The sequence below is a fragment of the Electrona antarctica genome, assembly GCF_951216825.1.
Source record: "Electrona antarctica genome assembly, chromosome: 22".
Classification (NCBI taxonomy): domain Eukaryota; kingdom Metazoa; phylum Chordata; class Actinopteri; order Myctophiformes; family Myctophidae; genus Electrona; species Electrona antarctica.
In genome coordinates this window covers 358,119-386,033 of record NC_136805.1, presented here as the reverse complement: position 1 = coordinate 386,033, position 27,915 = coordinate 358,119, and the positions used below count along the sequence as shown (strand labels likewise).

The following is a 27,915-nucleotide window of genomic DNA, read 5'->3' as shown; positions in this document are numbered from 1 at the left end:
TATCCCAAGGTCATCACCTGGGACGTATCCTCAGTGATGTATCCCAAGGTCATCACCTGGGACGTATCCTCAGTGATGTATCCCAAGGTCAACACCTGGGACGTATCCTCAGTGATGTATCCCAAGGTCACCACCTGGGACGTATCCTCAGTGATGTATCCCAAGGTCATCACCTGGGACGTATCCTCAGTGATGTATCCCAAGGTCAACACCTGGGACGTATCCTCAGTGATGTATCACCTGGGACGTATCCTCAGTGATGTATCACCTGGGACGTATCCTCAGTGATGTATCCTGAGGTTATCGGGGTTTCGGGTCTCCCAACATCATGCCCCTCAATCAGGCGACCCAGCTGGGGTGATCAAGTTCCTAAAAGTGTAGAACTCTCTCTGTGTTTCAGGGTAATAGAGTGTCTCTCTCTCTCTCTCTCTCTCTCTCTCTCTCAGGGTGATCGAGTGTGGCGAGGACAACCGCATGACGGTCCAGTGTAGAACTCTCTCTGTGTTTCAGGGTAATAGAGTGTCTCTCTCTCTCTCTCTCTCTCAGGGTGATCGAGTGTGGCGAGGACAACCGCATGACGGTCCAGAACGTGGCCATCGTGTTCGGCCCCACGCTGCTGCGTCCAGAGACGGAGTCGTCCAACATCACCATGAACATGGTGTTCCAGAACCAGATCGTTGAGCTCGTCCTCAACGAGTACCAATACATCTTCCACTCCAGCTGAACCAACCAATAGCAGCACATCTTCCACTCCAACCAATAGCAGCACATCTTCCACTCCAACCAATAGCAGCACATCTTCCATTCCAGCTGAACCAATACTCATCTTCCATTCCAGCTGAACTGACGCGCCATCATGAAACCTCCTCTGTAGAAAAGGGGGGGGGGACATGACGTTCAGATGATTAGACATCAGGGAAATGCTTTGGCCCCCGACCCCTGCCTCCCTGCCCCCGACCCCTGCCTCCCTGCCCCCGACCCCTGCCTCCCTGCCCCCGACCCCTGCCTCCCTGCCCCCTGCTGGGATCCATTGACCCAGGGATCATTGGACGACCTGCTCTACCCCCCATACAGATTGACGGCTACAATAACCTTAATAGTACAGAAAAGAAAACCCATCATAACTCCTCATGCTTAGAAGGAACCATGAGTTTTAGTCCGTTGCTCTCCCCAGGTTGGCAGAGGAAGTGTAGCGCCCAGGATTATAGGCTACATTCGATAATTGACACTGGGTCAAATGTGTTGCAAAATCGTGGGATAAAAATTAAAAAAACTAAAAAAACAAAAAATATAAACATCATAAATAGTTACTGAAACCAGATCGGTCGCTGTCCCAAAGCTCGACCTCCTCCCGAGAGCCACTGCTTTTATTTTGGCGGAATGTGCGCCTATTTTTCCTCACAACATTCTCCCGTTCCCACCCAGGGTAGAGGGTGTGCGCATGCTTAAAGTGAATGGCAGGTCGAGTGGCAAAGTGAATTTTAATGTTGTTTAAAGTCATTTAATTCAATCAAATGGGACTTTTCTGTGTGTATGTACGAGGCTGTCGAGGGCAGAGAGTAGTGTGTTTGCCACTCAGTAGGCGTTCCTGCATAACTTCCGAGTTTGATGATGATGTCACGCGCATGCCCTCTATAGCGACGCTGTAGGGTTCATTTGGTTGGATGTTTTAATCACCTGTTTGATTTAATCATTTAATCACCTGTTTGATTTAATCATTTAATCACCTGTTTGATTTAATCATTTAATCACCTGTTTGATTTAATCATTTAATCACCTGTTTGATTTAATCATTTAATCACCTGTTTGATTTAATCATTTAATCACCTGTTTGATTTAATCATTTAATCACCTGTTTGATTTAATCATTTAATCACCTGTTTGATTTAATCATTTTGTAAAAAGCATAATTTTTTAGACTTAATAATAATATATATGTGGCAGTATTGTATTGTTGTGGGAATGGAAACCAAGGGCCCTTTGAGGGTTTCTGTCTGGTCTTCTGTATTGTTGTGGGAATGGAAACCAAGGGCCCTTTGAGGGTTTCTGTCTGGTCTTCTGTATTGTTGTGGGAATGGAAACCAAGGGCCCTTTGAGGGTTTCTGTCTGGTCTTCTGTATTGTTGTGGGAATGGAAACCAAGGGCCCTTTGAGGGTTTCTGTCTGGTCTTCTGTATTGTTGTGGGAATGGAAACCAAGGGCCCTTTGAGGGTTTCTGTCTGGTCTTCTGTATTGTTGTGGGAATGGAAACCAAGGGCCCTTTGAGGGTTTCTGTCTGGTCTTCTGTATTGTTGTGGGAATGGAAACCAAGGGCCCTTTGAGGGTTTCTGTCTGGTCTTCTGTATTGTTGTGGGAATGGAAACCAAGGGCCCTTTGAGGGTTTCTGTCTGGTCTTCTGTATTGTTGTGGGAATGGAAACCAAGGGCCCTTTGAGGGTTTCTGTCTGGTCTTCTGTATTGTTGTGGGAATGGAAACCAAGGGCCCTTTGAGGGTTTCTGTCTGGTCTTCTGTATTGTTGTGGGAATGGAAACCAAGGGCCCTTTGAGGGTTTCTGTCTGGTCTTCTGCATTGTTGTGGGAATGGAAACCAAGGGCCCTTTGAGGGTTTCTGTCTGGTCTTCTGTATTGTTGTGGGAATGGAAACCAAGGGCCCTTTGAGGGTTTCTGTCTGGTCTTCTGTATTGTTGTGGGAATGGAAACCAAGGGCCCTTTGAGGGTTTCTGTCTGGTCTTCTGAGTTAGGCCTCACTCAGACCTTTACTGCATTGCTGTATGCTTGTTGGATGAATCTTGTGTAGTGTCATGGCCGCCCCAATGCATTTCCAATGGGAGTCACATGGTTTGACACAACATTTGTGTTGTATGAGGGGGAGGGGCGCAGTCGAAACACAACCGAAAGCCATACAACAGCTTGTAGTCCAAAATGTGGACTACAAACCATGTGACTCCATTGGAAATGCATTGGGGCGGCCATGACACTACACAACATTCATCCAACAAGCATGCATCAATGCAGTAAAGGTCTGAGTGAGGCCTTGAGGCGGCCATGACACTACACAACATTCATCCAACAAGCATGCATCAATGCAGTAAAGGTCTGAGTGAGGCCTTGAGGCGGCCATGACACTACACAACATTCATCCAACAAGCATGCATCAATGCAGTAAAGGTCTGAGTGAGGCCTTGGTGGCAGTGGTGGAAAAAGTACTGAGTTGTTTTACTTCAGTAAAAGTACCAATACTGCAATTTAGAACCACTTCGTTACAAGCAAAAATACCGGAATTGAAAATGTACTTGAGTAAAAGTACAAAAGTATCGGCATCAAAATGTACTTAAATTACTAAAAGTGAAAGTGGCAGAATGTGCCATTTCACAAGTTCAAAATGTCTACAAAATCTTGCGCTGCGACGCATTGTGGGCTTGTAGATCGGCTATTTCCACCACTGTTAGAAAGTGTAGTGAAGAAATAACTCGCTCTCATTCTTTCTTTTAATTATTATTTTAATGATGTTTAAGACCCAAGAAACCCTTTCCTGGGGGGTTTTATGTGTGTAATATGTTTGTTGTTTTAATAGTCATGGTTGTTCATTCATCACCAAACACCTGGCATGCACATGTAGTCTCACTTCCTTCCTGGACTACAAAGCCACACCTCCATGCAGCCCCCCCCCCCCTTCCCCTCCTCCACAAGGAGGGGAAGTGCACTGAAGCATTATGGGCATTGTAGGAATTCAGCAATCCAGTCAAACCCTTTATGGCCCCGCCCCCTACACACTGTAGGAGTTTTAAAGTTGTCGGCGAGTCATCAGATCGTTATGTATTTCACAGACAGACAGACAGACAGACAGACAGACAGACAGACAGACAGACAGACAGTGCTGTGAGCAGTGTGCTCTCATTGGCTGTAATACAGGCCTTATCGGCGCAGTCGCAACCCAGAGTCAAATATCAAACGTGCTAGATGTTCAGAAATGGTCGGGGAGGCGTCGGCGAGCGCTTTTATCGGCGCTGGATCTTCTCGCAGCTCCTTTCACACACAGCGAGCAAAACCTCGCCGATCAAAGCCCCGATCTTGGGTCAGATCGCGGGTTTTGTCGGCGAGCGCCAAAAATGCTCCCCGACAGCATAATCGGAGCAAATATCGGGCAGTGTGTACGATCGAGCCATTAGTCAAACACACAAGACTTCATTATTTTTCTGGCCATAGGGTACAAATTTCAAATTGTGCTCCTGTTATCTTTACTACAAATACTATTAACATCTGACAGCAGTGAAATGTCCCTTTAACACATTCTGAACGGGCGTGAACCCCATTTGGTGTTTTAAAGCATCATGTTATACTTTAGCTGTTGAAAAATAGCAGACTTACAAGCTCGTAGCGCGGCACCGAGTGCCGCGCTACGAGCTTGTAGGTCTGCTATTTTTGAAAAATCGTGAAAATGTGGCGCAAATCATTGAATATATATTCTTTCAGAGCGTTTTTTAACTCAAATCTTTGCTTCCAGGGGGTCCCCATGGAACAACATATTTTCAGATGGGGGGGAGTCCGTGGCCAAATATAGATAATTCTGGGGGTCCTTGATATGAAAAAGGTTGAGCACCACTGATATAGAAACGTAGGTATTTCTGCCAGTAAAACTGTCAGGATTTAGAAGACATTTTGTAGAATCGTCCTCAGGTCTAAATGGGTTAAGAATTAACTATTTTCTATCTGACAAGCTCTATACGCTGCAAGATTCACCTTTTAGCATTATTTGAAATGTTTGTTTATTTTGTTTTTTGCTTTTATCGTTTGACTACAATGATTGTACCTTTTAACACACGCCCATGCAAGGACCTGGAGTTGGCCTTTAATTAACACACGCCCATGCAGTCGGACCTGGAGTTGGACCTGGAGTTGGACCTGGAGTTGGCCTTTAATTCGTTTGTCATTTTATTTGTCCACGCGATCAAACAAACGTTTATTTTTAGACCATTTGGAAGATTCCTTGTTTTTTTGTTTGTTTTGTTGGTTTTTTAATGTTGGCTCAGATTTGTATGTTTATAAATGTCTATGTGAATCATGGACGGCAATAACTCAGAGAAACTATATGTGCTAATGACTCACCTTACCGTTGTTCTGTCTGTCTATGTAATATAGATGTTTATAAAATAAACATTAATACAAAGAACTGCTTTATGAATTTATCGTTGATATTCAGGATATTCTCTGTGATATACAGCAGGACTTCTCAGCTCAGTGGCCTTGTGGTTAGAGTGTCCGCCCTGAGACTGGGAGGTCGGGGGTTCGATCCCCGGCCAGGTCATACTGTACCATCATGTGGTTAGAGTGTCCGCCCTGAGACTGGGAGGTCGGGGGTTCGATCCCCGGCCGGGTCATACCATCATGTGGTTAGAGTGTCCGCCCTGAGACTGGGAGGTCGGGGCTTCGATCCCCGGCCGGGTCATACCATCATGTGGTTAGAGTGTCCGCCCTGAGACTGGGAGGTCGGGGGTTCGATCCCCGGCCGGGTCATACCATCATGTGGTTAGAGTGTCCGCCCTGAGACTGGGAGGTCGGGGGTTCGATCCCCGGCCGGGTCATACCATCATGTGGTTAGAGTGTCCGCCCTGAGACTGGGAGGTTGGGGTTCGATCCCCGGCCGGGTCATACCATCATGTGGTTAGAGTGTCCGCCCTGAGACTGGGTCATACCAAAGACTCTAAAATGGGACCCAGTGCCTCCCTGCTTGACACTCAGCATCAAGGGTTGGATTGGGGGGTCAGTCCCTGCGACATACTAGCTTCATGTCCAGGGGGTGTACTTCATCATGATGCCTCACGCTACAGAAACAGGAGATAGGCTCCTGCCCTATTAGTAGAGTCACAGACTAAGGTTCTGTGACTATATGGCTCGGCAAGGCTACTTACTTCTCAGAGTGGGTGCAGACAACTCTAAGGATAATTATATAAAACCTCCTTGCAAATTATTTTGATCAAAGTTTGCCTGTTATCTCTCCTAATGGTACCAACATCAATACAGCATGGAAATGTGGACAAATTCTTATCCAACGACAAAAACATATTCTTTAGTTTTGGGTCTGAGAGGCTAAACGTCATCAAATGGTGGTCCGTGGCTCAAATGGGTCTGAGAGGCTAAATGTCATCAAATGGTGGTCCGTGGCTCAAATGGGTCTGAGAGGCTAAATGTCATCAAACGGTGGTCCGTGGCTCAAATGGGTCTGAGAGGATAAATGTCATCAAACAGTGGTCCGTGGCTCAAATGGGTCTGAGAGGCTAAATGTCATCAAACGGTGGTCCGTGGCTCAGATGAAAACCACTGCTGTAACTGAATAATATAGAGGCTATTTTATTCTCTATTAAAATGGTAAATGGTGCATTTATATAGCGCCTTTTATCCAAGGCGCTTTACATTTCACACATTCACACACCGATGGCGGCGGAAACCATGCAAGGCACCAACCTGCACATCGGGAGCGATCAGGGGTTCAGTGTATTGCTCAAGGACACTTCGACACTAACTCTGGGGGAGCCCACAGGGTTCGAACTGGCAACCTTGCGGTTACTGCTTGTGGCAGCGGTGGCCGAACGGATTGCGGAGCGGTCTTGATACCGGAAGGTCGCCAGTTCGAATCAGCGGTCCGACACGTTAAAATTACCACCGCTGAAGTGCCCTTGAGCAAGGCATTGAACCACTACCATGAAATGTTCTATGAGCAGGGCCTGGCTGGAAACAAGTTCTTGAGCTTAGCCCAGATACCCTGGGTAAATATAGCAACTTTGCTTTGCTTTTACCATCCAGCCACTCCATTCCTGAGCCACCGCTGCCCCCTAGTGGCCACTCTACCCCTGAAAACATAGAATGATCATCTCTAGGATACTGTTTAAAATAATTAGTATAGCTTATATTCATATATTGGCCAGTGAGAATTATGCTAATAATTAAACCAGAAAAGATCTTTAATACAAGAGGTTATATTTTGTGTAGATAGCATATTATTTATGCTGGGAATTTTGCCGTAAATGCACATTTTCCTTTTAATAAAAGTAACTTAAAATAAAAACAATAGAACTGATTTCTCTGTTCTTTTTCTTGTCAAACCGTATTTTGATCTGTGGAGCTTTAGTGTTCACAGTGGTGGAGACAGTAAGTATGCTGTGACATCATTTTTTCTCGGAGTATTCACATTTTGTCCATTTTGTAGAATCCCAGGTATAATGTAAAACATTAGAGTAAATACTCTAAGTGTAAAACATTAGAGTAATATACGGTATACTCTAAGTGTAAAACATTAGAGTAATATATACTCTAAGTGTAAAACATGCTTTTGCTGTCACGTCACCACTGAGAGTGTCACAAATGCACAGCTCCATTTACGGCCTAGGCTTTGCTGCCATCTTGTGGTCACAATTATGGACAATTGCAGAATCCAGATGAACATAATCCAGAGATTCCAGACAGTTCTTTGATTGATTGATTGATTGATCGATTGATTAATGAATATATTAACAGATTGGAGAATTACAGTACATTTCCAGCACAACTCAATACAAAGACTGTTAACTGTGGACGACACCAATAAAGTATTACATTTGTTTACAATAGGGTCCACCATGTTCAATTCATCTAAACAGATGTATATCCAGATATTATAATGAGTGATTGATTTGCAACAAATATATAACCATTGATCCTTCTATCGATCATAATGAGAACCAATAACACATGTAGGCCTACACAGTGTTGTTTTTGGCAGCAAATTTAGATTTTAGTTTTAGTCGTAGTCTTTTCAATACTTTTCATTTAGTTTAGAGTCACCTGGAATGTCTTAGATGTCTTAAATATCATAAGATTTTAGTCGACTGAATCTACAGTTGATTTAGTCGACTAAATGTGTTTTGGCGGGCCATGATGCCGTCGTAATTACTGTTTAAATTACACTTGCTGAAAAAAGCTGATCTACAAGCTCACAATGCGTCGCAGCGCGAATCGTTGTGAGCTTGTAGATCTGCTATTTTCAGCATGCAACTAATTGTAAAATGACTCGTACTGGATCTCTTGTCCACTATAGTCCCTTCCTAACATTTTAGTCTAGTTTTTAGCTGTTGACGAAATTGTCAATATAGGCCTATTTAGTCTTATAGTTCTCTAGTTTTAGTCATCATAGCTTAGTTTTCATTTAGTTTCCATTTAGTTTTGTATGTTGGTTGGCCTCATACTTTGTTCTTAAACATCATTATATGTGTCAATATCTTAGTCTGTTAGTCTGTGAGAGATGACAAGCAGAGAGGAAAGGAGATTACATTATTACATTATCTTAGTCTGTTAGTCTGTGAGAGATGACAAGCAGAGAGGAAAGGAGATTACATTATTACATTATCTTAGTCTGTTAGTCTGTGAGAGATGACAAGCAGAGAGGAAAGGAGATTACATTATTACATTATCTTAGTCTGTTAGTCTGTGAGAGATGAAAAGCAGAGAGGAAAGGAGATTACATTATTACATTATTGTTAAGCATCTGCATTATTTCATTTACAAGACATCTACACAATTAGAGAATGTAGGATTATTTTGATCAACGTTTGCCTGTTTGATTGATTGATTGATTGAAGAATTTATTAACAGTTTGCAGAATTACAGTACATTTCAAGCACAAACTCAATACAAATTTAGGCTGTTAACTGTGAGTGGACGACCCAATTAAGCATTACACTTGTTTCCAACAGGGTCCACCATGTTCAAATCATCAAAACATTTAGAGACGTACAAATAGACACTTCTATAGACATAACAGGAATTCATCAAAAAGGAGGTAAAAAGGGAAAATAAATATATACAGTGTTCTCTCCTAATGGTACCAACATCAATAACGGGTCCATTTGGTTCCATTTGTACACTCTCAGAGTTAAATTAACATTGATTTTACAATATAAATTTGGGGTCCCAGAGATAGAAATGCCATTGAATGGGGGTCCGTAGACTAATGCATGTCTACCTGGGGGGTCCTTGAAATGAAACGGGTTGAGAATCACTGCTAGAGCCGTAAAAAGATCGTCTCTTATGGGGGGTCCCTGGCATAACTTTTCTAATGGGGGTCCGCGGGCTAATTATTGTCAATTTTCGGGTCCTTTATTGACATGAACAAGTTTGCTGTTCTAGCCTTCTGGGGGAACCTATAGCAGGGGAACCCTGTTCTAGTCGGACCTGTTTGCCGGTGGGATGTGTTTCCGCCGTGTGTCACAGTGTCAGTGGTCAGGATGAGTTTTGAGTATCCCTGGCAGTACAACTTCCCTCCTTTCTTCACGTAAGATGTTTGTTTTATTCTCTTTATTGTTATTATCACCGCGTGTCTGTGGTAGAGGACTCCTTTAATTTACCCATACCACTGACGTCACTGGAATAATTAAGCTACATCACTGTGTTTTACTTTAGCTGTTAGCCGTGGAAGCTAACTGGCTAACAGCCACACAATGCTACAGGGAAGTTGGCTTGTTGTTATTATAGGAATACTTTAGCTGTTAGCCGTGGAAGCTAACTGGCTAACAGCCACACAATGCTACAGGGAAGTTGGCTTGTTGTTATTATGGGAGCTAACTGGCTAACAGCCACACAATGCTACAGGGAAGTTCAGCTGTTAGCCGTGGAAGCTAACTGGCTAACAGCCACACAATGCTACAGGGAAGTTGGCTTGTTGTTATTATGGAAGCTAACTGGCTAACAGCCACACAATGCTACAGGGAAGTTGGCTTGTTGTTATTATAGGAACTCCTCGCCTGTAAAAGTACTTATTTTACTATATATTGTCTCAGTGGTTCCCAAAGTCTTTCATGTCAAGGACCCCCAAATTGACACTAATCAGCCCCGCGGACCCCCATTAGAATAGACATGCCAGGGACCCCCAAATGGACACTAATCAGCCCCGCGGACCCCCATTAGAATAGACATGCCAGGGACCCCCAAATGGACACTAATCATCCCCGCGGACCCCCATTAGAATAGACATGCCAGGGACCCCCAAATGGACACTAATCAGCCCCGCGGACCCCCATTAGAATAGACATGCCAGGGACCCCCAAATGGACACTAATCAGCCCCGCGGACCCCCATTAGAATAGACATGCCAGGGACCCCCATGAGAGAAGATTCTCTATCTAGTCTCTAGAGCAGTGATTCTCAACCAGTTTAATTTCAAGGACCCCCCAGTTTGACATGCATTTAGTCTACGGACCCCCATTTAATGGCATTTCTATCTCTGGGACCCCCGATTTATATTGTATAATCAATGTTGATTTAACTCAGAGAGAGAGAGTGTACAAATGGAACCAAATGGACCTATGGGTCTGTGAGTGTACAAACGGACCCTAAACGGACCCGTTTAGGGTCCGTTTGGTTCCATTTTGTACACTCTCTGAGTTACAGACCCATAAGGGTCCATTTGGTTCCTAACTATCATTTAGCTGGGGACCCCCTGGAACTCCCTCAATGACCCCTAGCTAATAACATTGTAATTAGTAATGTAACAATAGATTGTGCAACATGCAACCAAATGGACCAGTGAGGGTCGTAAATGTTTAATCCTAATGTGTAATCATTATCATGTTATTAATACAATATGTATCCAGTACAAATTAAGCTACTTACTTTAGTCAACATTTATATAGACAGTCATGACTATTATAAGTAATATTATATTTGACAAATGTACACTATACAGCTGGCCAAAGTGTTGCTCTATTAACCATAATATCATGTTGATAATTATGATCTATTATGAATGTTTAAATTAGATTCAGACAATGAAGTATGCAACATTATTTATAATTCTTTAAATATGTTGACTAGAGTTCCAACACCAGCCACTGACTGACAGCCAAAACAGTCCTATATTCGGTATTCGGTTTTAGCTCAGAATGTCCCTTTCGGTGCCTCCCTAATTATCCTCTTTCAATCTGCAAGTGTTTGTTTCGTCAGGCACGTGCGTGTTAGAGGGGCAGGGGTTGGAATCCCGTAAGAGGGCACTTTTGTTTTGGACAAAAAATAGCAGATCTACAAGCTGCGACGCGCTGAGAGCTTGTAGATCAGCTATTTTCGGGGCTCAACCCAGCAGTCTTTAGCTAGTGGAGATGCAGGTGTAACGACGTGGATTTATAAAGAAATGAGTTCAACGCAAAATGTTGCGTTCCAAGTTCATTCTCCTGAACGTGAATGCTGCCTTCCGGTATGACATGGAGAGGAGAGGAGAGCATTTGGCATTTCTTCCACCATGTAGTAAATGCTGCATTCATTGGTGGTCTGGAGAGGGCAGTTGTTTTACAGACGGGTAAAAGGGGCAGGGGCTGAGGCCCCCTTTGATGTCTATGTGTGCACGTCCCCTGTGTTTCTGCAGGTGTATTTATGAGCTACTCTCTGTCCAGACATTCTGCAGGTGTTTGGAAGCGCTCGTTGTAAACGAGCGTTTTGTTGTGCAAACTCAAAGTTGGATTAGTTGATCTACAAGTGAGCTTGTAGATCTGCTATTTTCAGCATGCAACCAAGTGTAAAATTACTTATACTGGATATCTTGTCCACTAGTCCCTTCCTGACATTTTAGTCTAGTTTTTATTTGTTGACGAAATCATTAGTATATTTAGTCTTCGTTTTAGTCATCATAGCTTAGTTTTAATTTAGTTTCCATTTAGTTTTCGTCAGTGGAAACATTTTTCGTGCTAACGTGGACACCATGTGATAAACATACTATTTTATCTTCCAGCTTACAGCCTAATGTCGACACCAGACAGAAGCAGCTGGCGGCCTATGTTATATTTTCTCTTCCAGCCTAATGTAGACACCATGTTATATTTTATCTTACAGCCTAATGTAGACACCATGTTCTAAACATGTTCTAAACATGTTATTTCCTCCTCCAGGTTGCAGCCCAACGTGGACACCATGTTCTAAACATGTTCTAAACATGTTCTAAACATGTTCTAAACATGTTATTTCCTCCAGGTTACAGTCCAACGTGGACACCATGTTATTAACATGTTATAAACATGTTATTTCCTCCTCCAGGTTGCAGCCCAACGTGGACACCATGTTATAAACATGTTTTAAACATGTTATTTCCTCCAGGTTACAGCCTAACATGGACACCATGTTCTAAACATGTTCTAAACATGTTCTAAACATGTTATTTCCTCCAGGTTACAGCCTAACATGGACACCATGTTCTAAACATGTTCTAAACATGTTCTAAACATGTTCTAAACATGTTATTTCCTCCTCCAGGTTACAGCCTAACATGGACACCATGTTATAAACATGTTCTAAACATGTTCTAAACATGTTATTTCCTCCTCCAGGTTGCAGCCCAACATGGACACCCGTCAGAAGCAGCTGGCGGCCTGGTGTTCTCTGGCTCTGGCGTTCTGCCGCCACCAGAAGATCTACACGCTGGACGTGTTGGAGGCTCAGGAGAGCCCCGTCTTCAACAACAAGAAGATAGAGCGTATCCTTCTGACCCCTTATCGTCCCATTTAGGCCTGACGTCGACACTTGACCTGAGATCAGATTCTAAAAATGTCTTCTACATCCTGACAGTTTTCTGAAAAAGCTATGTTTCTATGTCAGTCGTTCTTCGATTTTTCAAAAATAGCAGACCTACAAGCTCGTAGCACGCCACTCGGTGGCGCGCTATGAGCTTGTAGATCTGCTATTTTTCAATAGCTAAAGCATAACATAATGCTAACACCAAAAGGGGTTCCCACGCAAAATGGTTTAAAAAGTCTTCTAAATCCTGACAGTTTTCTGAAATACCTCATGTTTCTGTATCAGTTGGTGCTCAATATTTCATGTCAAGGACCCCAAAAATGATATGTAATTGGGCCGCCGACCCCCATCTGAAAGTATGTTGTTCCAGGGACCCCCCCCCCCCCCCCCCCCAGAAGCAAAGATTTGAGTTAAAAACGTTCGCTCTGAAAGAATATATATTCAAAGATTTGCGCCGCATTTTCAAGATTAAAAAAATAGCTGTAGATCGGCTATTTGAGCTGTAGATCGGCTATTTGAGCTGTAGATCGGCCATTTGAGCTTGTAGATCGGCTATTTGAGCTGTAGATCGGCTATTTGAGCTGTAGATCGGCTATTTGAGCTTGTAGATCGGCTATTTGAGCTTGTAGATCGGCTATTTGAGCTTGTAGATCGGCTATTTGAGCTGTAGATCGGCTATTTGAGCTGTAGATCGGCTATTTGAGCTTGTAGATCGGCTATTTGAGCTTGTAGATCGGCTATTTGAGCTTGTAGATCGGCTATTTGAGCTTGTAGATCGGCTATTTTCAGCATGCAACCAAGTGTAAAATGACAAACTGGATCTCTTGTCCACTAGTCCCTTCCTAACATTTTAGTCTAGTTTTTATTTGTTGACAAAATTGTCAGTATATTTAGTCTTAGTTTTAGTCACCGTACCTTAGTTTTCATTTAGTTTCCATTTAGTTTTCGTCAGTGAAAAAAGGTAGTCGACGGACATTTTTCGTCTTAGTTTTAGTCGACCAAATCAACACTTGTTCCACAGGGACTGGGGGGTCCCCTGGAAGCAAAGATACGATTTAAAAACGTTCGCTGTGAAATATATATATATATATAGTCTAATATTTGCACACGATTCTTCAAAAGTATCAGATCTACAGCTGAAATGAAGTGAGTTTTATAGTTCTATATATATATATAATATATATATAAAGTATCAGATCTATATATATAATATATATATAAAGTATCAGATCTATATATATAATATATATATAAAGTATCAGATCTACAGCTGAAATTAAGTGAGTTTTATAGTTCTATATATATATATAATATATATATAAAGTATCAGATCTATATATATAATATATATATAAAGTATCAGATCTATATATATAATATATATATAAAGTATCAGATCTATATATAATATATATAAAGTATCAGATCTATATATATAATATATATATAAAGTATCAAATCTACAGCTGGAATGAAGTGAGTTTTCTGGCCTTAACTGAGTTCCAGGAAAGCTTTCCCAGGAGGCCATCCAGGTGGTGTTTGAGGAGCTCAGGAAAAAAGGTAATAAGGTGTTCTTCATTCATTTTTAGGTCATTTTCACTTTAGTTCGTATGGGTTTATTTGTCGTGTGAGATTGAATTAGAGTTGTTCTGATACCGATACTGGTATGGGTTACTCGGGCCGATACCACCCATAAGTACTCAGAACCGGCCCCGATACTCTGACCCAATACCTAAACATCCAGTTGACACTATAGGCTGAACGAATGCAACGGGAGCAGGTCTGACCCAACACTGCAGCAGATCACCAGAACCAGCGGATCTACAAGCATACAATGACAACTGACAAGTGTAGATCGGAGATCCAAGGGGGTAAAATAAGTGGTTACTCAACAAAAATAAAGTACTCGTGTCAGTACTCGGTATCGGCGAGTACTAAAAATTAAATACTTGTACTCGGTCTGAAAAATATGGTATGGGGTCAACTCTAGATTGAATAGGTCAGCATAAGTATTGTGTAAACATTTAAAAAATGAAATGCTCACTTGGGTTCAATGTTTGGATGAATACCCTAATGCTGAGGGGGTCCTTCTGGGGGGCTCCAGGTGGTCCCCAGGTGGTCCCCAGTCCCCCTGAGGAGGTCCTTCTGGGGGGGCTCCAGGTGGTCCCCAGCTACACTCCATTCCTTGCATTCCAAACTGGGGGTCCTTAGGGGGAGTGAGTGTGGAAATATAGTGGCACTCTCCATCGTCAACATTGCCCACCCCTGTATGCACGGGGGTCCTTCTGGGGGGGCTCCAGGTGGTCCCCAGTCCCCCTGAGGGGGTCCTTCTGGGGGGGCTCCAGGTGGTCCCCAGTCCCCCTGAGGGGGTCCTTCTGGGGGGGCTCCAGGTGGTCCCCAGGTGGTCCCCAGTCCCCCTGAGGAGGTCCTTCTGGGGGGGCTCCAGGTGGTCCCCAGGTGGTCCCCAGTCCCCCTGAGGAGGTCCTTCTGGGGGGGCTCCAGGTGGTCCCCAGTCCCCCTGAGGAGGTCCTTCTGGGGGGGCTCCAGGTGGTCCCCAGCTAAATCATTGATACCCTAATGCACGGGGTCCTTCTGGGGGGGCTCCAGGTGGTCCCCAGTCCCCCTGAGGGGGTCCTTCTGGGGTGGCTCCAGGTGGTCCCCAGTCCCCCTGAGGGGGTCCTTCTGGGGTGGCTCCAGGTGGTCCCCAGCTAAATCATTGATACCCTAATGCACGGGGTCCTTCTGGGGGGGCTCCAGGTGGTCCCCAGTCCCCCTGAGGGGGTCCTTCTGGGGGGGCTCCAGGTCTGTAACTCAGAGTGTGTTTCTGTACGTTTCTACACTCCGTTCCCTGCATTCCAAATGAAAAGCTTTGAGAACTACCATTCTTAATGTCTGAAATGATTCAAATTAGGGATGCAACGACTATCGCAATCCACATATCGGCATCGGCAAATATAACTGACATTAACCGATGGCAGTAGCCTTGTGGTGTTCTTGGTTACTGTAAATCGATCTGGAGTCTGGATTAACCCATTCTGGACGGGAACCCCTTTTGGTGTTTTAACTCAGCATTATGTTATACTTTAGCTATTGAAAAATAGCAGATCTACAAGCTCATAGCACGCCAGCGAGTGGCGCGCTACAAGCTTGTAGGTCTGCTATTTTTGAAAAAAACGTGAAAATGGGGCACAAATCTTTGAATATATATTCTTTCAGAAGACTTTTTTATTTATTTCGACGTCAGGCCTAAATGGGTTAAGAGTGCCTGATAAATGACTACATTGACTGTAGTGTCATTCTGGTGTTGTTCTCTCTCTGGTCTCAGGGAACCAGGAGTGGTTGATAAAACATTGTGTTCTCTCTGGTCTCAGGGAACCTGGAGTGGTTGATAAACATTGTGTTCTCTGGTCTCAGGGAACCAGGAGTGGTTGATAAAACATTGTGTTCTCTGGTCTCAGGGAACCTGGAGTGGTTGATAAACATTGTGTTCTCTCTGGTCTCAGGGAACCAGGAGTGGTTGATAAACATTGTGTTCTCTGGTCTCAGGGAACCAGGAGTGGTTGATAAACATTGTGTTCTCTGGTCTCAGGGAACCAGGAGTGGTTGATAAACATTGTGTTCTCTGGTCTCAGGGAACCAGGAGTTGTTGATAAAACATTGTGTTCTCTCTGGTCTCAGGGAACCAGGAGTGGGTTGATAAACATTGTGTTCTCTGGTCTCAGGGAACCTGGAGTGGTTGATAAACATTGTGTTCTCTGGTCTCAGGGAACCTGGAGTGGTTGATAAACATTGTGTTCTCTGGTCTCAGGGAACCAGGAGTGGTTGATAAACATTGTGTTCTCTCTGGTCTCAGGGAACCAGGAGTTGTTGATAAAACATTGTGTTCTCTGGTCTCAGGGAACCTGGAGTGGTTGATAAACATTGTGTTCTCTGGTCTCAGGGAACCTGGAGTGGTTGATAAACATTGTGTTCTCTGGTCTCAGGGAACCAGGAGTGGGTTGATAAAACATTGTGTTCTCTCTGGTCTCAGGGAACCAGGAGTTGTTGATAAACATTGTGTTCTCTGGTCTCAGGGAACCTGGAGTGGTTGATAAACATTGTGTTCTCTGGTCTCAGGGAACCAGGAGTGGTTGATAAACATTGTGTTCTCTCTGGTCTCAGGGAACCTGGAGTGGTTGATAAACATTGTGTTCTCTGGTCTCAGGGAACCAGGAGTGGTTGATAAACATTGTGTTCTCTGGTCTCAGGGAACCAGGAGTTGTTGATAAACATTGTGTTCTCTGGTCTCAGGGAACCAGGAGTGGTTGATAAACATTGTGTTCTCTGGTCTCAGGGAACCAGGAGTGGTTGATAAACATTGTGTTCTCTCTGGTCTCAGGGAACCAGGAGTGGTTGATAAACATTGTGTTCTCTGGTCTCAGGGAACCAGGAGTTGTTGATAAACATTGTGTTCTCTGGTCTCAGGGAACCAGGAGTGGTTGATAAACATTGTGTTCTCTGGTCTCAGGGAACCAGGAGTGGTTGATAAACATTGTGTTCTCTCTGGTCTCAGGGAACCAGGAGTGGTTGATAAACATTGTGTTCTCTGGTCTCAGGGAACCAGGAGTGGTTGATAAACATTGTGTTCTCTCTGGTCTCAGGGAACCAGGAGTGGTTGATAAAACATTGTGTTCTCTGGTCTCAGGGAACCAGGAGTGGTTGATAAACATTGTGTTCTCTTCTGGTCTCAGGGAACCAGGAGTGGTTGATAAACATTGTGTTCTCTGGTCTCAGGGAACCTGGAGTGGTTGATAAACATTGTGTTCTCTCTGGTCTCAGGGAACCAGGAGTGGGTTGATAAACATTGTGTTCTCTGGTCTCAGGGAACCAGGAGTGGTTGATACAACATTGTGTTCTCTGGTCTCAGGGAACCAGGAGTGGTTGATAAACATTGTGTTCTCTCTGGTCTCAGGGAACCTGGAGTGGTTGATAAACATTGTGTTCTCTCTGGTCTCAGGGAACCAGGAGTGGGTTGATAAACATTGTGTTCTCTCTGGTCTCAGGGAACCAGGAGTGGGTTGATAAACATTGTGTTCTCTGGTCTCAGGGAACCAGGAGTGGGTTGATAAAACATTGTGTTCTCTCTGGTCTCAGGGAACCAGGAGTGGGTTGATAAACATTGTGTTCTCTCTGGTCTCAGGGAACCAGGAGTGGTTGATAAACATTGTGTTCTCTGGTCTCAGGGAACCTGGAGTGGTTGATAAACATTGTGTTCTCTCTGGTCTCAGGGAACCAGGAGTGGGTTGATAAACATTGTGTTCTCTCTGGTCTCAGGGAACCAGGAGTGGTTGATAAACATTGTGTTCTCTGGTCTCAGGGAACCAGGAGTGGTTGATAAAACATTGTGTTCTCTCTGGTCTCAGGGAACCTGGAGTGGTTGATAAACATTGTGTTCTCTGGTCTCAGGGAACCTGGAGTGGTTGATAAACATTGTGTTCTCTGGTCTCAGGGAACCTGGAGTGGTTGATAAACATTGTGTTCTCTGGTCTCAGGGAACCTGGAGTGGTTGATAAACATTGTGTTCTCTGGTCTCAGGGAACCAGGAGTGGTTGATAAACATTGTGTTCTCTCTGGTCTCAGGGAACCTGGAGTGGTTGATAAAACATTGTGTTCTCTGGTCTCAGGGAACCTGGAGTGGTTGATAAACATTGTGTTCTCTGGTCTCAGGGAACCAGGAGTGGTTGATAAAACATTGTGTTCTCTGGTCTCAGGGAACCAGGAGTGGTTGATAAACATTGTGTTCTCTGGTCTCAGGGAACCAGGAGTGGTTGATAAACATTGTGTTCTCTCTGGTCTCAGGGAACCAGGAGTGGTTGATAAACATTGTGTTCTCTGGTCTCAGGGAACCAGGAGTGGTTGATAAACATTGTGTTCTCTCTGGTCTCAGGGAACCTGGAGTGGTTGATAAACATTGTGTTCTCTGGTCTCAGGGAACCTGGAGTGGTTGATAAACATTGTGTTCTCTCTGGTCTCAGGGAACCTGGAGTGGTTGATAAACATTGTGTTCTCTGGTCTCAGGGAACCTGGAGTGGTTGATAAACATTGTGTTCTCTCTGGTCTCAGGGAACCAGGAGTGGTTGATAAACATTGTGTTCTCTGGTCTCAGGGAACCTGGAGTGGTTGATAAACATTGTGTTCTCTCTGGTCTCAGGGAACCAGGAGTGGTTGATAAACATTGTGTTCTCTGGTCTCAGGGAACCAGGAGTTGTTGATAAACATTGTGTTCTCTGGTCTCAGGGAACCAGGAGTGGTTGATAAACATTGTGTTCTCTGGTCTCAGGGAACCAGGAGTGGTTGATAAACATTGTGTTCTCTCTGGTCTCAGGGAACCAGGAGTGGTTGATAAACATTGTGTTCTCTGGTCTCAGGGAACCAGGAGTTGTTGATAAACATTGTGTTCTCTGGTCTCAGGGAACCAGGAGTGGTTGATAAACATTGTGTTCTCTGGTCTCAGGGAACCAGGAGTGGTTGATAAACATTGTGTTCTCTCTGGTCTCAGGGAACCAGGAGTGGTTGATAAACATTGTGTTCTCTGGTCTCAGGGAACCAGGAGTGGTTGATAAACATTGTGTTCTCTCTGGTCTCAGGGAACCAGGAGTGGTTGATAAAACATTGTGTTCTCTGGTCTCAGGGAACCAGGAGTGGTTGATAAACATTGTGTTCTCTTCTGGTCTCAGGGAACCAGGAGTGGTTGATAAACATTGTGTTCTCTGGTCTCAGGGAACCTGGAGTGGTTGATAAACATTGTGTTCTCTCTGGTCTCAGGGAACCAGGAGTGGGTTGATAAACATTGTGTTCTCTGGTCTCAGGGAACCAGGAGTGGTTGATACAACATTGTGTTCTCTGGTCTCAGGGAACCAGGAGTGGTTGATAAACATTGTGTTCTCTCTGGTCTCAGGGAACCTGGAGTGGTTGATAAACATTGTGTTCTCTCTGGTCTCAGGGAACCAGGAGTGGGTTGATAAACATTGTGTTCTCTCTGGTCTCAGGGAACCAGGAGTGGGTTGATAAACATTGTGTTCTCTGGTCTCAGGGAACCAGGAGTGGGTTGATAAAACATTGTGTTCTCTCTGGTCTCAGGGAACCAGGAGTGGGTTGATAAACATTGTGTTCTCTCTGGTCTCAGGGAACCAGGAGTGGTTGATAAACATTGTGTTCTCTGGTCTCAGGGAACCTGGAGTGGTTGATAAACATTGTGTTCTCTCTGGTCTCAGGGAACCAGGAGTGGGTTGATAAACATTGTGTTCTCTCTGGTCTCAGGGAACCAGGAGTGGTTGATAAACATTGTGTTCTCTGGTCTCAGGGAACCAGGAGTGGTTGATAAAACATTGTGTTCTCTCTGGTCTCAGGGAACCTGGAGTGGTTGATAAACATTGTGTTCTCTGGTCTCAGGGAACCTGGAGTGGTTGATAAACATTGTGTTCTCTGGTCTCAGGGAACCTGGAGTGGTTGATAAACATTGTGTTCTCTGGTCTCAGGGAACCTGGAGTGGTTGATAAACATTGTGTTCTCTGGTCTCAGGGAACCAGGAGTGGTTGATAAACATTGTGTTCTCTCTGGTCTCAGGGAACCTGGAGTGGTTGATAAAACATTGTGTTCTCTGGTCTCAGGGAACCTGGAGTGGTTGATAAACATTGTGTTCTCTGGTCTCAGGGAACCAGGAGTGGTTGATAAAACATTGTGTTCTCTGGTCTCAGGGAACCAGGAGTGGTTGATAAACATTGTGTTCTCTGGTCTCAGGGAACCAGGAGTGGTTGATAAACATTGTGTTCTCTCTGGTCTCAGGGAACCAGGAGTGGTTGATAAACATTGTGTTCTCTGGTCTCAGGGAACCAGGAGTGGTTGATAAACATTGTGTTCTCTGGTCTCAGGGAACCTGGAGTGGTTGATAAACATTGTGTTCTCTGGTCTCAGGGAACCAGGAGTGGTTGATAAACATTGTGTTCTCTCTGGTCTCAGGGAACCAGGAGTGGGTTGATAAAACATTGTGTTCTCTGGTCTCAGGGAACCAGGAGTGGTTGATAAACATTGTGTTCTCTGGTCTCAGGGAACCTGGAGTGGTTGATAAACATTGTGTTCTCTCTGGTCTCAGGGAACCTGGAGTGGTTGATAAACATTGTGTTCTCTCTGGTCTCAGGGAACCTGGAGTGGTTGATAAACATTGTGTTCTCTGGTCTCAGGGAACCAGGAGTGGTTGATAAACATTGTGTTCTCTGGTCTCAGGGAACCAGGAGTGGTTGATAAACATTGTGTTCTCTCTGGTCTCAGGGAACCTGGAGTGGTTGATAAACATTGTGTTCTCTGGTCTCAGGGAACCTGGAGTGGTTGATAAACATTGTGTTCTCTGGTCTCAGGGAACCTGGAGTGGTTGGATAAAAACAAGTCCCGCTGTTTAGTGATGTGGAGACGACCCGAGGAGTGGGGCAAGCTGATGTACCAGTGGGTGAGTGACCGGACATCATTATACTGACTGTAGAGGAAGGGGCTTCGGCCCCTCCCCTTTACCCGTCTGTAAAACAACTGCCCCTTTACCCGTCTGTAAAACAACTGCCCTTTTACCCCGTCTGTAAAACAACTGCCCTTTACCCGTCTGTAAAACAACTGCCCTTTTACCCCGTCTGTAAAACAACTGCCCTTTACCCGTCTGTAAAACAACTGCCCTTTTACCCCTCTGTAAAACAACTGCCCTTTCACCCCTCTGTAAAACAACTGCCCTTTTACCCCTCTGTAAAACAACTGCCCTTTACCCGTCTGTAAAACAACTGCCCTTTTACCCCTCTGTAAAACAACTGCCCTTTTACCCCTCTGTAAAACAACTGCCCTTTACCCGTCTGTAAAACAACTGCCCTTTTACCCCTCTGTAAAACAACTGCCCTTTTACCCCTCTGTAAAACAACTGCCCTTTTACCCCTCTGTAAAACAACTGCCCTTTTACCCCTCTGTAAAACAACTGCCCTTTTACCCGTCTGTAAAACAACTGCCCTTTTACCCCTCTGTAAAACAACTGCCCTTTTACCCGTCTGTAAAACAACTGCCCTTTTACCCGTCTGTAAAACAACTGCCCTTTTACCCGTCTGTAAAACAACTGCCCTTTTACCCCTCTGTAAAACAACTGCCCTTTTACCCCTCTGTAAAACAACTGCCCTTTACCCGTCTGTAAAACAACTGCCCTTTTACCCCTCTGTAAAACAACTGCCCTTTTACCCCTCTGTAAAACAACTGCCCTTTTACCCCTCTGTAAAACAACTGCCCTTTTACCCGTCTGTAAAACAACTGCCCTTTTACCCCTCTGTAAAACAACTGCCCTTTTACCCGTCTGTAAAACAACTGCCCTTTTACCCGTCTGTAAAACAACTGCCCTTTTACCCCTCTGTAAAACAACTGCCCTTTTACCCGTCTGTAAAACAACTGCCCTTTTACCCGTCTGTAAAACAACTGCCCTTTTACCCGTCTGTAAAACAACTGCCCTTTTACCCGTCTGTAAAACAACTGCCCTTTTACCCGTCTGTAAAACAACTGCCCTTTTACCCGTCTGTAAAACAACTGCCCTTTTACCCGTCTGTAAAACAACTGCCCTTTTACCCGTCTGTAAAACAACTGCCCTTTTACCCGTCTGTAAAACAACTGCCCTTTTACCCGTCTGTAAAACAACTGCCCTTTTACCCGTCTGTAAAACAACTGCCCTTTTACCCGTCTGTAAAACAACTGCCCTTTTACCCGTCTGTAAAACAACTGCCCTTTTACCCGTCTGTAAAACAACTGCCCTTTTACCCGTCTGTAAAACAACTGCCCTTTTACCCGTCTGTAAAACAACTGCCCTTTTACCCGTCTGTAAAACAACTGCCCTTTTACCCGTCTGTAAAACAACTGCCCTTTTACCCGTCTGTAAAACAACTGCCCTTTTACCCGTCTGTAAAACAACTTCCCCTTTTACCCGTCTGTAAAACAACTGCCCTTTTACCCGTCTGTAAAACAACTGCCCTTTTACCCGTCTGTAAAACAACTGCCCTTTTACCCGTCTGTAAAACAACTGCCCTTTTACCCGTCTGTAAAACAACTGCCCTTTTACCCCGTCTGTAAAACAACTGCCCTTTTACCCGTCTGTAAAACAACTGCCCTTTTACCCGTCTGTAAAACAACTGTCCTTTTACCCGTCTGTAAAACAACTGCCCCTTTTACCCGTCTGTAAAACAACTGTCCTTTTACCCGTCTGTAAAACAACTGTCCTTTCTAGACCATGAATGCAGCGTTTACTATAGTGGAAGAAATGCAAATGCCTCTCCTTTCCATGCCATACCGGAAGGCAGCATTCAGGAGATTTGTTTTTTGTGTATACAGTACAGTACAGTACAGTACAGTACAGTACAGTACAGTACAGTACAGTACAGTACAGTACATATAGCTGTATGTGATGTGGTGTGTGTTCTTCCTCTGTTTTCCAGGTGTCTAAAAACGGCCTGGTCAACTCGGTGTTCACCTTCTATGAGCTGTGTAGCGGAGACGACACCGAAGGAGAGGGTACGTTTGATTCACCTTACGGGGATGACACCGTGGGTGGGGTTAACTCGGGTTATGAGCTGTGTAGCGGAGACGACACCGAAGGAGAGGGTACGTTTGATTCACCTTACGGGGATGACACCGTGGGTGGGGTTAACTCAGGTTATGAGCTGTGCAGCGGAGACGACACCGAAGGAGAGGGTACGTTTGATTCACCTTACGGGGTTAACTCAGGTTACGAGCTGTGTAGCGGAGACGACACCGAAGGGGAGGGTACGTTTGATTCACCTTACGGGGTTAACTCAGGTTACGAGCTGTGTAGCGGAGACGACACCGAAGGGGAGGGTACGTTTGATTCACCTTACGGGGATGACACCGTGGGTGGGGTTAACTCGGGTTATGAGCTGTGTAGCGGAGACGACACCGAAGGAGAGGGTACGTTTGATTCACCTTACGGGGATGACACCGTGGGTGGGGTTAACTCAGGTTATGAGCTGTGTAGCGGAGACGACACCGAAGGAGAGGGTACGTTTGATTCACCTTACGGGGATGACACCGTGGGTGGGGTTAACTCGGGTTATGAGCTGTGCAGCGGAGACGACACCGAAGGGGAGGGTACGTTTGATTCACCTTACGGGGATGACACCGAAGGAGAGGGTACGTTTGATTCACCTTACGGGGATGACACCGAAGGGGAGGGTACGTTTGATTCGCCTTACGGGGCGGCGGTTTGGGACATATCTAGCCCATTTAGGCCTGACCTCAAAATTTAAAAAAAATCTTCTTTTTACATTTTCACGATTTTTCAAAAACAGCAGACCTACAAGCTCGTAGGGCGCCACTCGTTGGTGCACTATGAGCTTGTAGATCTGCTATTTTTCAATAGCTAAATTATAACATAATGTTTAAAACACCAAAATGGGCTAGGCAGGCGGTCGTATAATTCCTTTACGAAGGTCATCAGTGACCCAGACGGTCCTTCTCCCTCCAAACATAGCAGTATGCCACATACGGGACCAGATATGTAGAATATAATATCCAATATAAATGTCCAATGGCCGTCCCTCAGTCGGTCCCTCAGTCGGTCCCTCAGTCGGTCCCTCAGTCGGTCCCTCAGTCGGTCCCTCAGTAAAATTTGGCCACATATTATGTTATTGTTGATGTGCACTGTAAGCTTTCATTCTGGGTGTGCGACAGTATTTCATCGACAGCAAAAATTTCCCGTCTCTGTGAGAAACATATTTGGCATATCAATTCTTTAACAGTACTTTGTGCTCTACCTCTAATAGGTAATATAGTTCTGGCGTTGCCAGACTGTTGCCTTTCACAATTTTCGAACGCTTCCGTCATGAGTAAAATATAAATGCTGAGTTAAATATAAATGCTTCCGTCTTACGGAAGCTCTGATCATGAGTAAAATATAAATGTTTCCGTCCTACAGTCTGGAGCAACGGAAGCTCTGATCATGAGTAAAATATAAATGCTTCCGTCATACAGTCTGGAGCAACGGAAGCTCTGATCATGAGTAAAATATAAATGCTTCCGTCGTACAGTCTGGAGCAACGGAAGCTCTGATCATGAGTAAAATATAAATGCTGAGTTAAATATAAATGCTTCCGTCATACAGTCTGGAGCAACAGAAGCTCTGATCATGAGTGAAATATAAATGCTTCCGTCATACAGTCTGGAGCAACGGAAGCTCTGATCATGAGTAAAATATAAACGCTTCCGTCCTACAGTCTGGAGCAACGGAAGCTCTGATCATGAGTAAAATATAAACGCTTCCGTCCTACAGTCTGGAGCAACGGAAGCTCTGATCATGAGTAAAATATAAATGCTTCCGTCCTACAGTCTGGAGCAACGGAAGCTCTGATCATGAGTAAAATATAAATGCTTCCGTCCTACAGTCTGGAGCAACGGAAGCTCTGATCATGAGTCAAATATAAACGCTTCCGTCGTACAGTCTGGAGCAACGGAAGCTCTGATCATGAGTCAAATATAAACGCTTCCGTCGTACAGTCTGGAGCAACGGAAGCTCTGATCATGAGTCAAATATAAACGCTTCCGTCGTACAGTCTGGAGCAACGGAAGCTCTGATCATGAGTAAAGCGATAAAGCGGAAGTGAAGCCTCCTCCCCACCTCGGTTTCGTCTTTACAGTCACGCAAATTTCTAATCCAAATATAAATCAAAATCATCTGAGCTTATATAGCTTGCTGCTTAGCATAAATGGAAATACAAAAAAATGCATTTGCAGAAAATGCAATTTTTCTTTAAGGGAAATGCCAGCTATTTGGGGAAGTGTAGTTCCAGACTCTATATAGCACTGGGAAGTGTAGTTCCAGACTCTATATAGCACTGGGAAGTGTAGTTCCAGACTCTATATAGCACTGGGAAGTGTAGTTCCAGACTCTATATAGCACTGGGAAGTGTAGTTCCAGACTCACTGGGATATTGTGGAATAGTTGTCTGCCTAAAGTAATAATTTAATACCTTAATTTCCCCTCATTAACGTTTAGAGTGTATCTTGTATTATTTCCACTGACGCACCCACACACACGCACGCACGCACGCACGCACGCACGCATGCACGCACGCACGCATGCACGCGCGCCAATGACGTTCTATAATTTTCTCTCGGTCCAGAGTTCCACGGTCTGGAGGAGTGGATGCTGCTGCGATCGCTGCAGGCCTTGGAGGCCGAAGGCAAAGCAGAGCTGATTACCATGGAGGATGGGAGGGGGGTGAAGTTCTTCTGACCAGGCCCAGGAGGATGGGAGGGGGGTGAAGTTCTTCTGACCAGGCCCAGGAGGACGGGAGGGGGGTGAAGTTCTTCTGACCAGGCCCAGGAGGACAGGAAGGGGGTGAAGTTCTTCTGACCAGGCCCAGGACCCACAGCTCCCATCCTGGGAGAGGTTCTGTTAGCTTACAGGACCCACAGCTCCCATCCTGGGAGAGGTTCTGTTAGCTTACAGGACCCACAGCTCCCATCCTGGGAGAGGTTCTGTTAGCTTACAGGACCCACAGCTCCCATCCTGGGAGAGGTTCTGTTAGCTTACAGGACCCACAGCTCCCATCCTGGGAGAAGTTCTGTTCCTTCCACTCCCTCAAGTTCTCAGCCCGCTCAGGCCTACAGCGTGTCGCGTCTCAAACTCGCAGTCACGTTGTGAGCTTGTAGATCGGCTTATACGGGGCGTTCGGTACAACTTCACACGACGACTAGGCTTTAGGAAGGTTGCCTTCTTTTCTTCTTTTGTTTCACTCCAGTTCGAAGGCTGTTGTCGGGAAAGGAACCGACTATGTTATGTTTGGGGGAGTTGCTACGCGGCGCTACGGCTTGTAAAGTTGTCACTAAAGAGGTTAACCTGTTTCTTCTCTGTGGCGTTAGTGGCCAATTAAAGTCTATCCGGGGAGCGGGAGCTTACTGCTATTCTGTCTATCCGGGGAGCGGGAGCTTACTGATATTCTGTCTCTACATTTTGTGGGGGTTAAATTATTTTCCCTCCACCTGCTGTAACTTTTCTGTCTTTCTTTACTGTATATAAATAATATGTATATGACTTATTTTTACTTCTGTCCCCCCCCCCCTCCATTCCAGTCTGTAACCCCCCACCCAGACACACACACACACACACACACACACACACACACACACACACACACACACACACACTTGAATCATTTATTTATGTCCACATAAGACACACATATTTACAAGGTGCTGTACAGAGCGCAATCAGCAAATCCCAGACAGATACCCACCCACCCCTCAGGGGTACCAGTAACAGACAGATACCCACCCACCCCTCAGGGGTACCAGTAACAGACAGATACCCACCCACCCCTCAGGGGTACCAGTAACAGACAGATACCCACCCACCCCTCAGGGGTACCAGTAACAGACAGATACCCACCCACCCCTCAGGGGTACCGGTAACAGACAGATACCCACCCACCCCTCAGGGGTACCGGTAACAGACAGATACCCACCCACCCCTCAGGGGTACCGGTAACAGACAGATACCCACCCACCCCTCAGGGGTACCAGTAACAGACAGATACCCACCCACCCCTCAGGGGTACCAGTAACAGACAGATACCCACCCACCCCTCAGGGGTACCAGTAACAGACAGATACCCACCCACCCCTCAGGGGTACCAGTAACAGACAGATACCCACCCACCCCTCAGGGGTACCGGTAACAGACAGATACCCACCCACCCCTCAGGGGTACCAGTAACAGACAGATACCCACCCACCCCTCAGGGGTACCAGTAACAGACAGATACCCACCCACCCCTCAGGGGTACCAGTAACAGCGTCTTCGCCATGTTTGGAGGCTGATACCGATACCGATAGTGGCTACCGATAGTGACTACTGATAGTGACTACTGATAGTGACTACTGATAGTGACTACTGATACCGATAGTGACTACCGATAGTGACTACCGATAGTGGCTACTGATACCGATAGTGACTACTGATACCGATAGTGACTACCGATAGTGACTACCGATAGTGACTACTGATACCGATAGTGACTACTGATACCGATAGTGACTACCGATAGTGACTACCGATAGTGGCTACTGATACCGATAGTGACTACCGATAGTGACTACCGATAGTGACTACTGATACCGATAGTGACTACCGATAGTGACTACCGATACCGATAGTGACTACCGATAGTGACTACCGATACCGATAGTGACTACCGATACCGATAGTGACTACCGATAGTGACTACCGATAGTGGCTACTGATACCGATAGTGACTACCGATACCGATAGTGACTACCGATAGTGGCTACTGATACCGATAGTGACTACCGATAGTGGCTACTGATAC

The 27,915-nt window shown here is 45.1% G+C and overlaps 2 protein-coding genes across 3 annotated transcripts in view; both read left to right on the top strand.

Annotated features, from left to right (window-relative positions):
- The window catches only part of arhgap27 (Rho GTPase activating protein 27), a 103,058-nt gene extending 102,254 nt beyond the window's left edge, over positions 1-804 (top strand). Inside the window, exon 20 of the mRNA XM_079493607.1 lies at positions 547-804. Coding sequence (XP_079349733.1) covers positions 547-724 — 178 coding nt within the window. The 3' untranslated portion in view covers positions 725-804. The remainder of the gene's footprint in view (positions 1-546) is intronic.
- An 8,366-nt stretch (positions 805-9,170) lies between these two features.
- Positions 9,171-26,621, top strand: vps25 (vacuolar protein sorting 25 homolog). 2 transcript variants are annotated; one of them, XR_013788865.1, is made up of 7 exons: positions 9,171-9,302; positions 12,340-12,485; positions 14,033-14,086; positions 20,920-21,008; positions 23,008-23,083; positions 25,708-26,019; positions 26,106-26,621. XR_013788865.1 is itself a non-coding variant. In XM_079493143.1 (6 exons), exons 1-6 carry the CDS (start codon positions 9,256-9,258, stop codon positions 25,818-25,820), a joined length of 525 nt encoding a protein of 174 aa, XP_079349269.1. In that variant the 5' UTR covers positions 9,171-9,255; the 3' UTR covers positions 25,821-26,621. The 2 variants fall into 2 exon arrangements, 1 of the variants encoding a protein (XP_079349269.1); XM_079493143.1 differs by having other exon boundaries at positions 25,708-26,621.
- Positions 26,622-27,915: the final 1,294 nt, after the last annotated feature.

Bases quoted from the DNA above. Each gene is read 5' to 3' on its own strand.
- vps25 (XM_079493143.1), top strand. From the start codon at position 9,256: ATGAGTTTTGAGTATCCCTGGCAGTACAACTTCCCTCCTTTCTTCAC. The intron at 14,087-20,919 runs GTAATAAGGTGT...CTCTGGTCTCAG, and splicing joins TGAGGAGCTCAGGAAAAAAG to GGAACCTGGAGTGGTTGGAT. The intron at 21,009-23,007 runs GTGAGTGACCGG...TCTGTTTTCCAG, and splicing joins GCAAGCTGATGTACCAGTGG to GTGTCTAAAAACGGCCTGGT.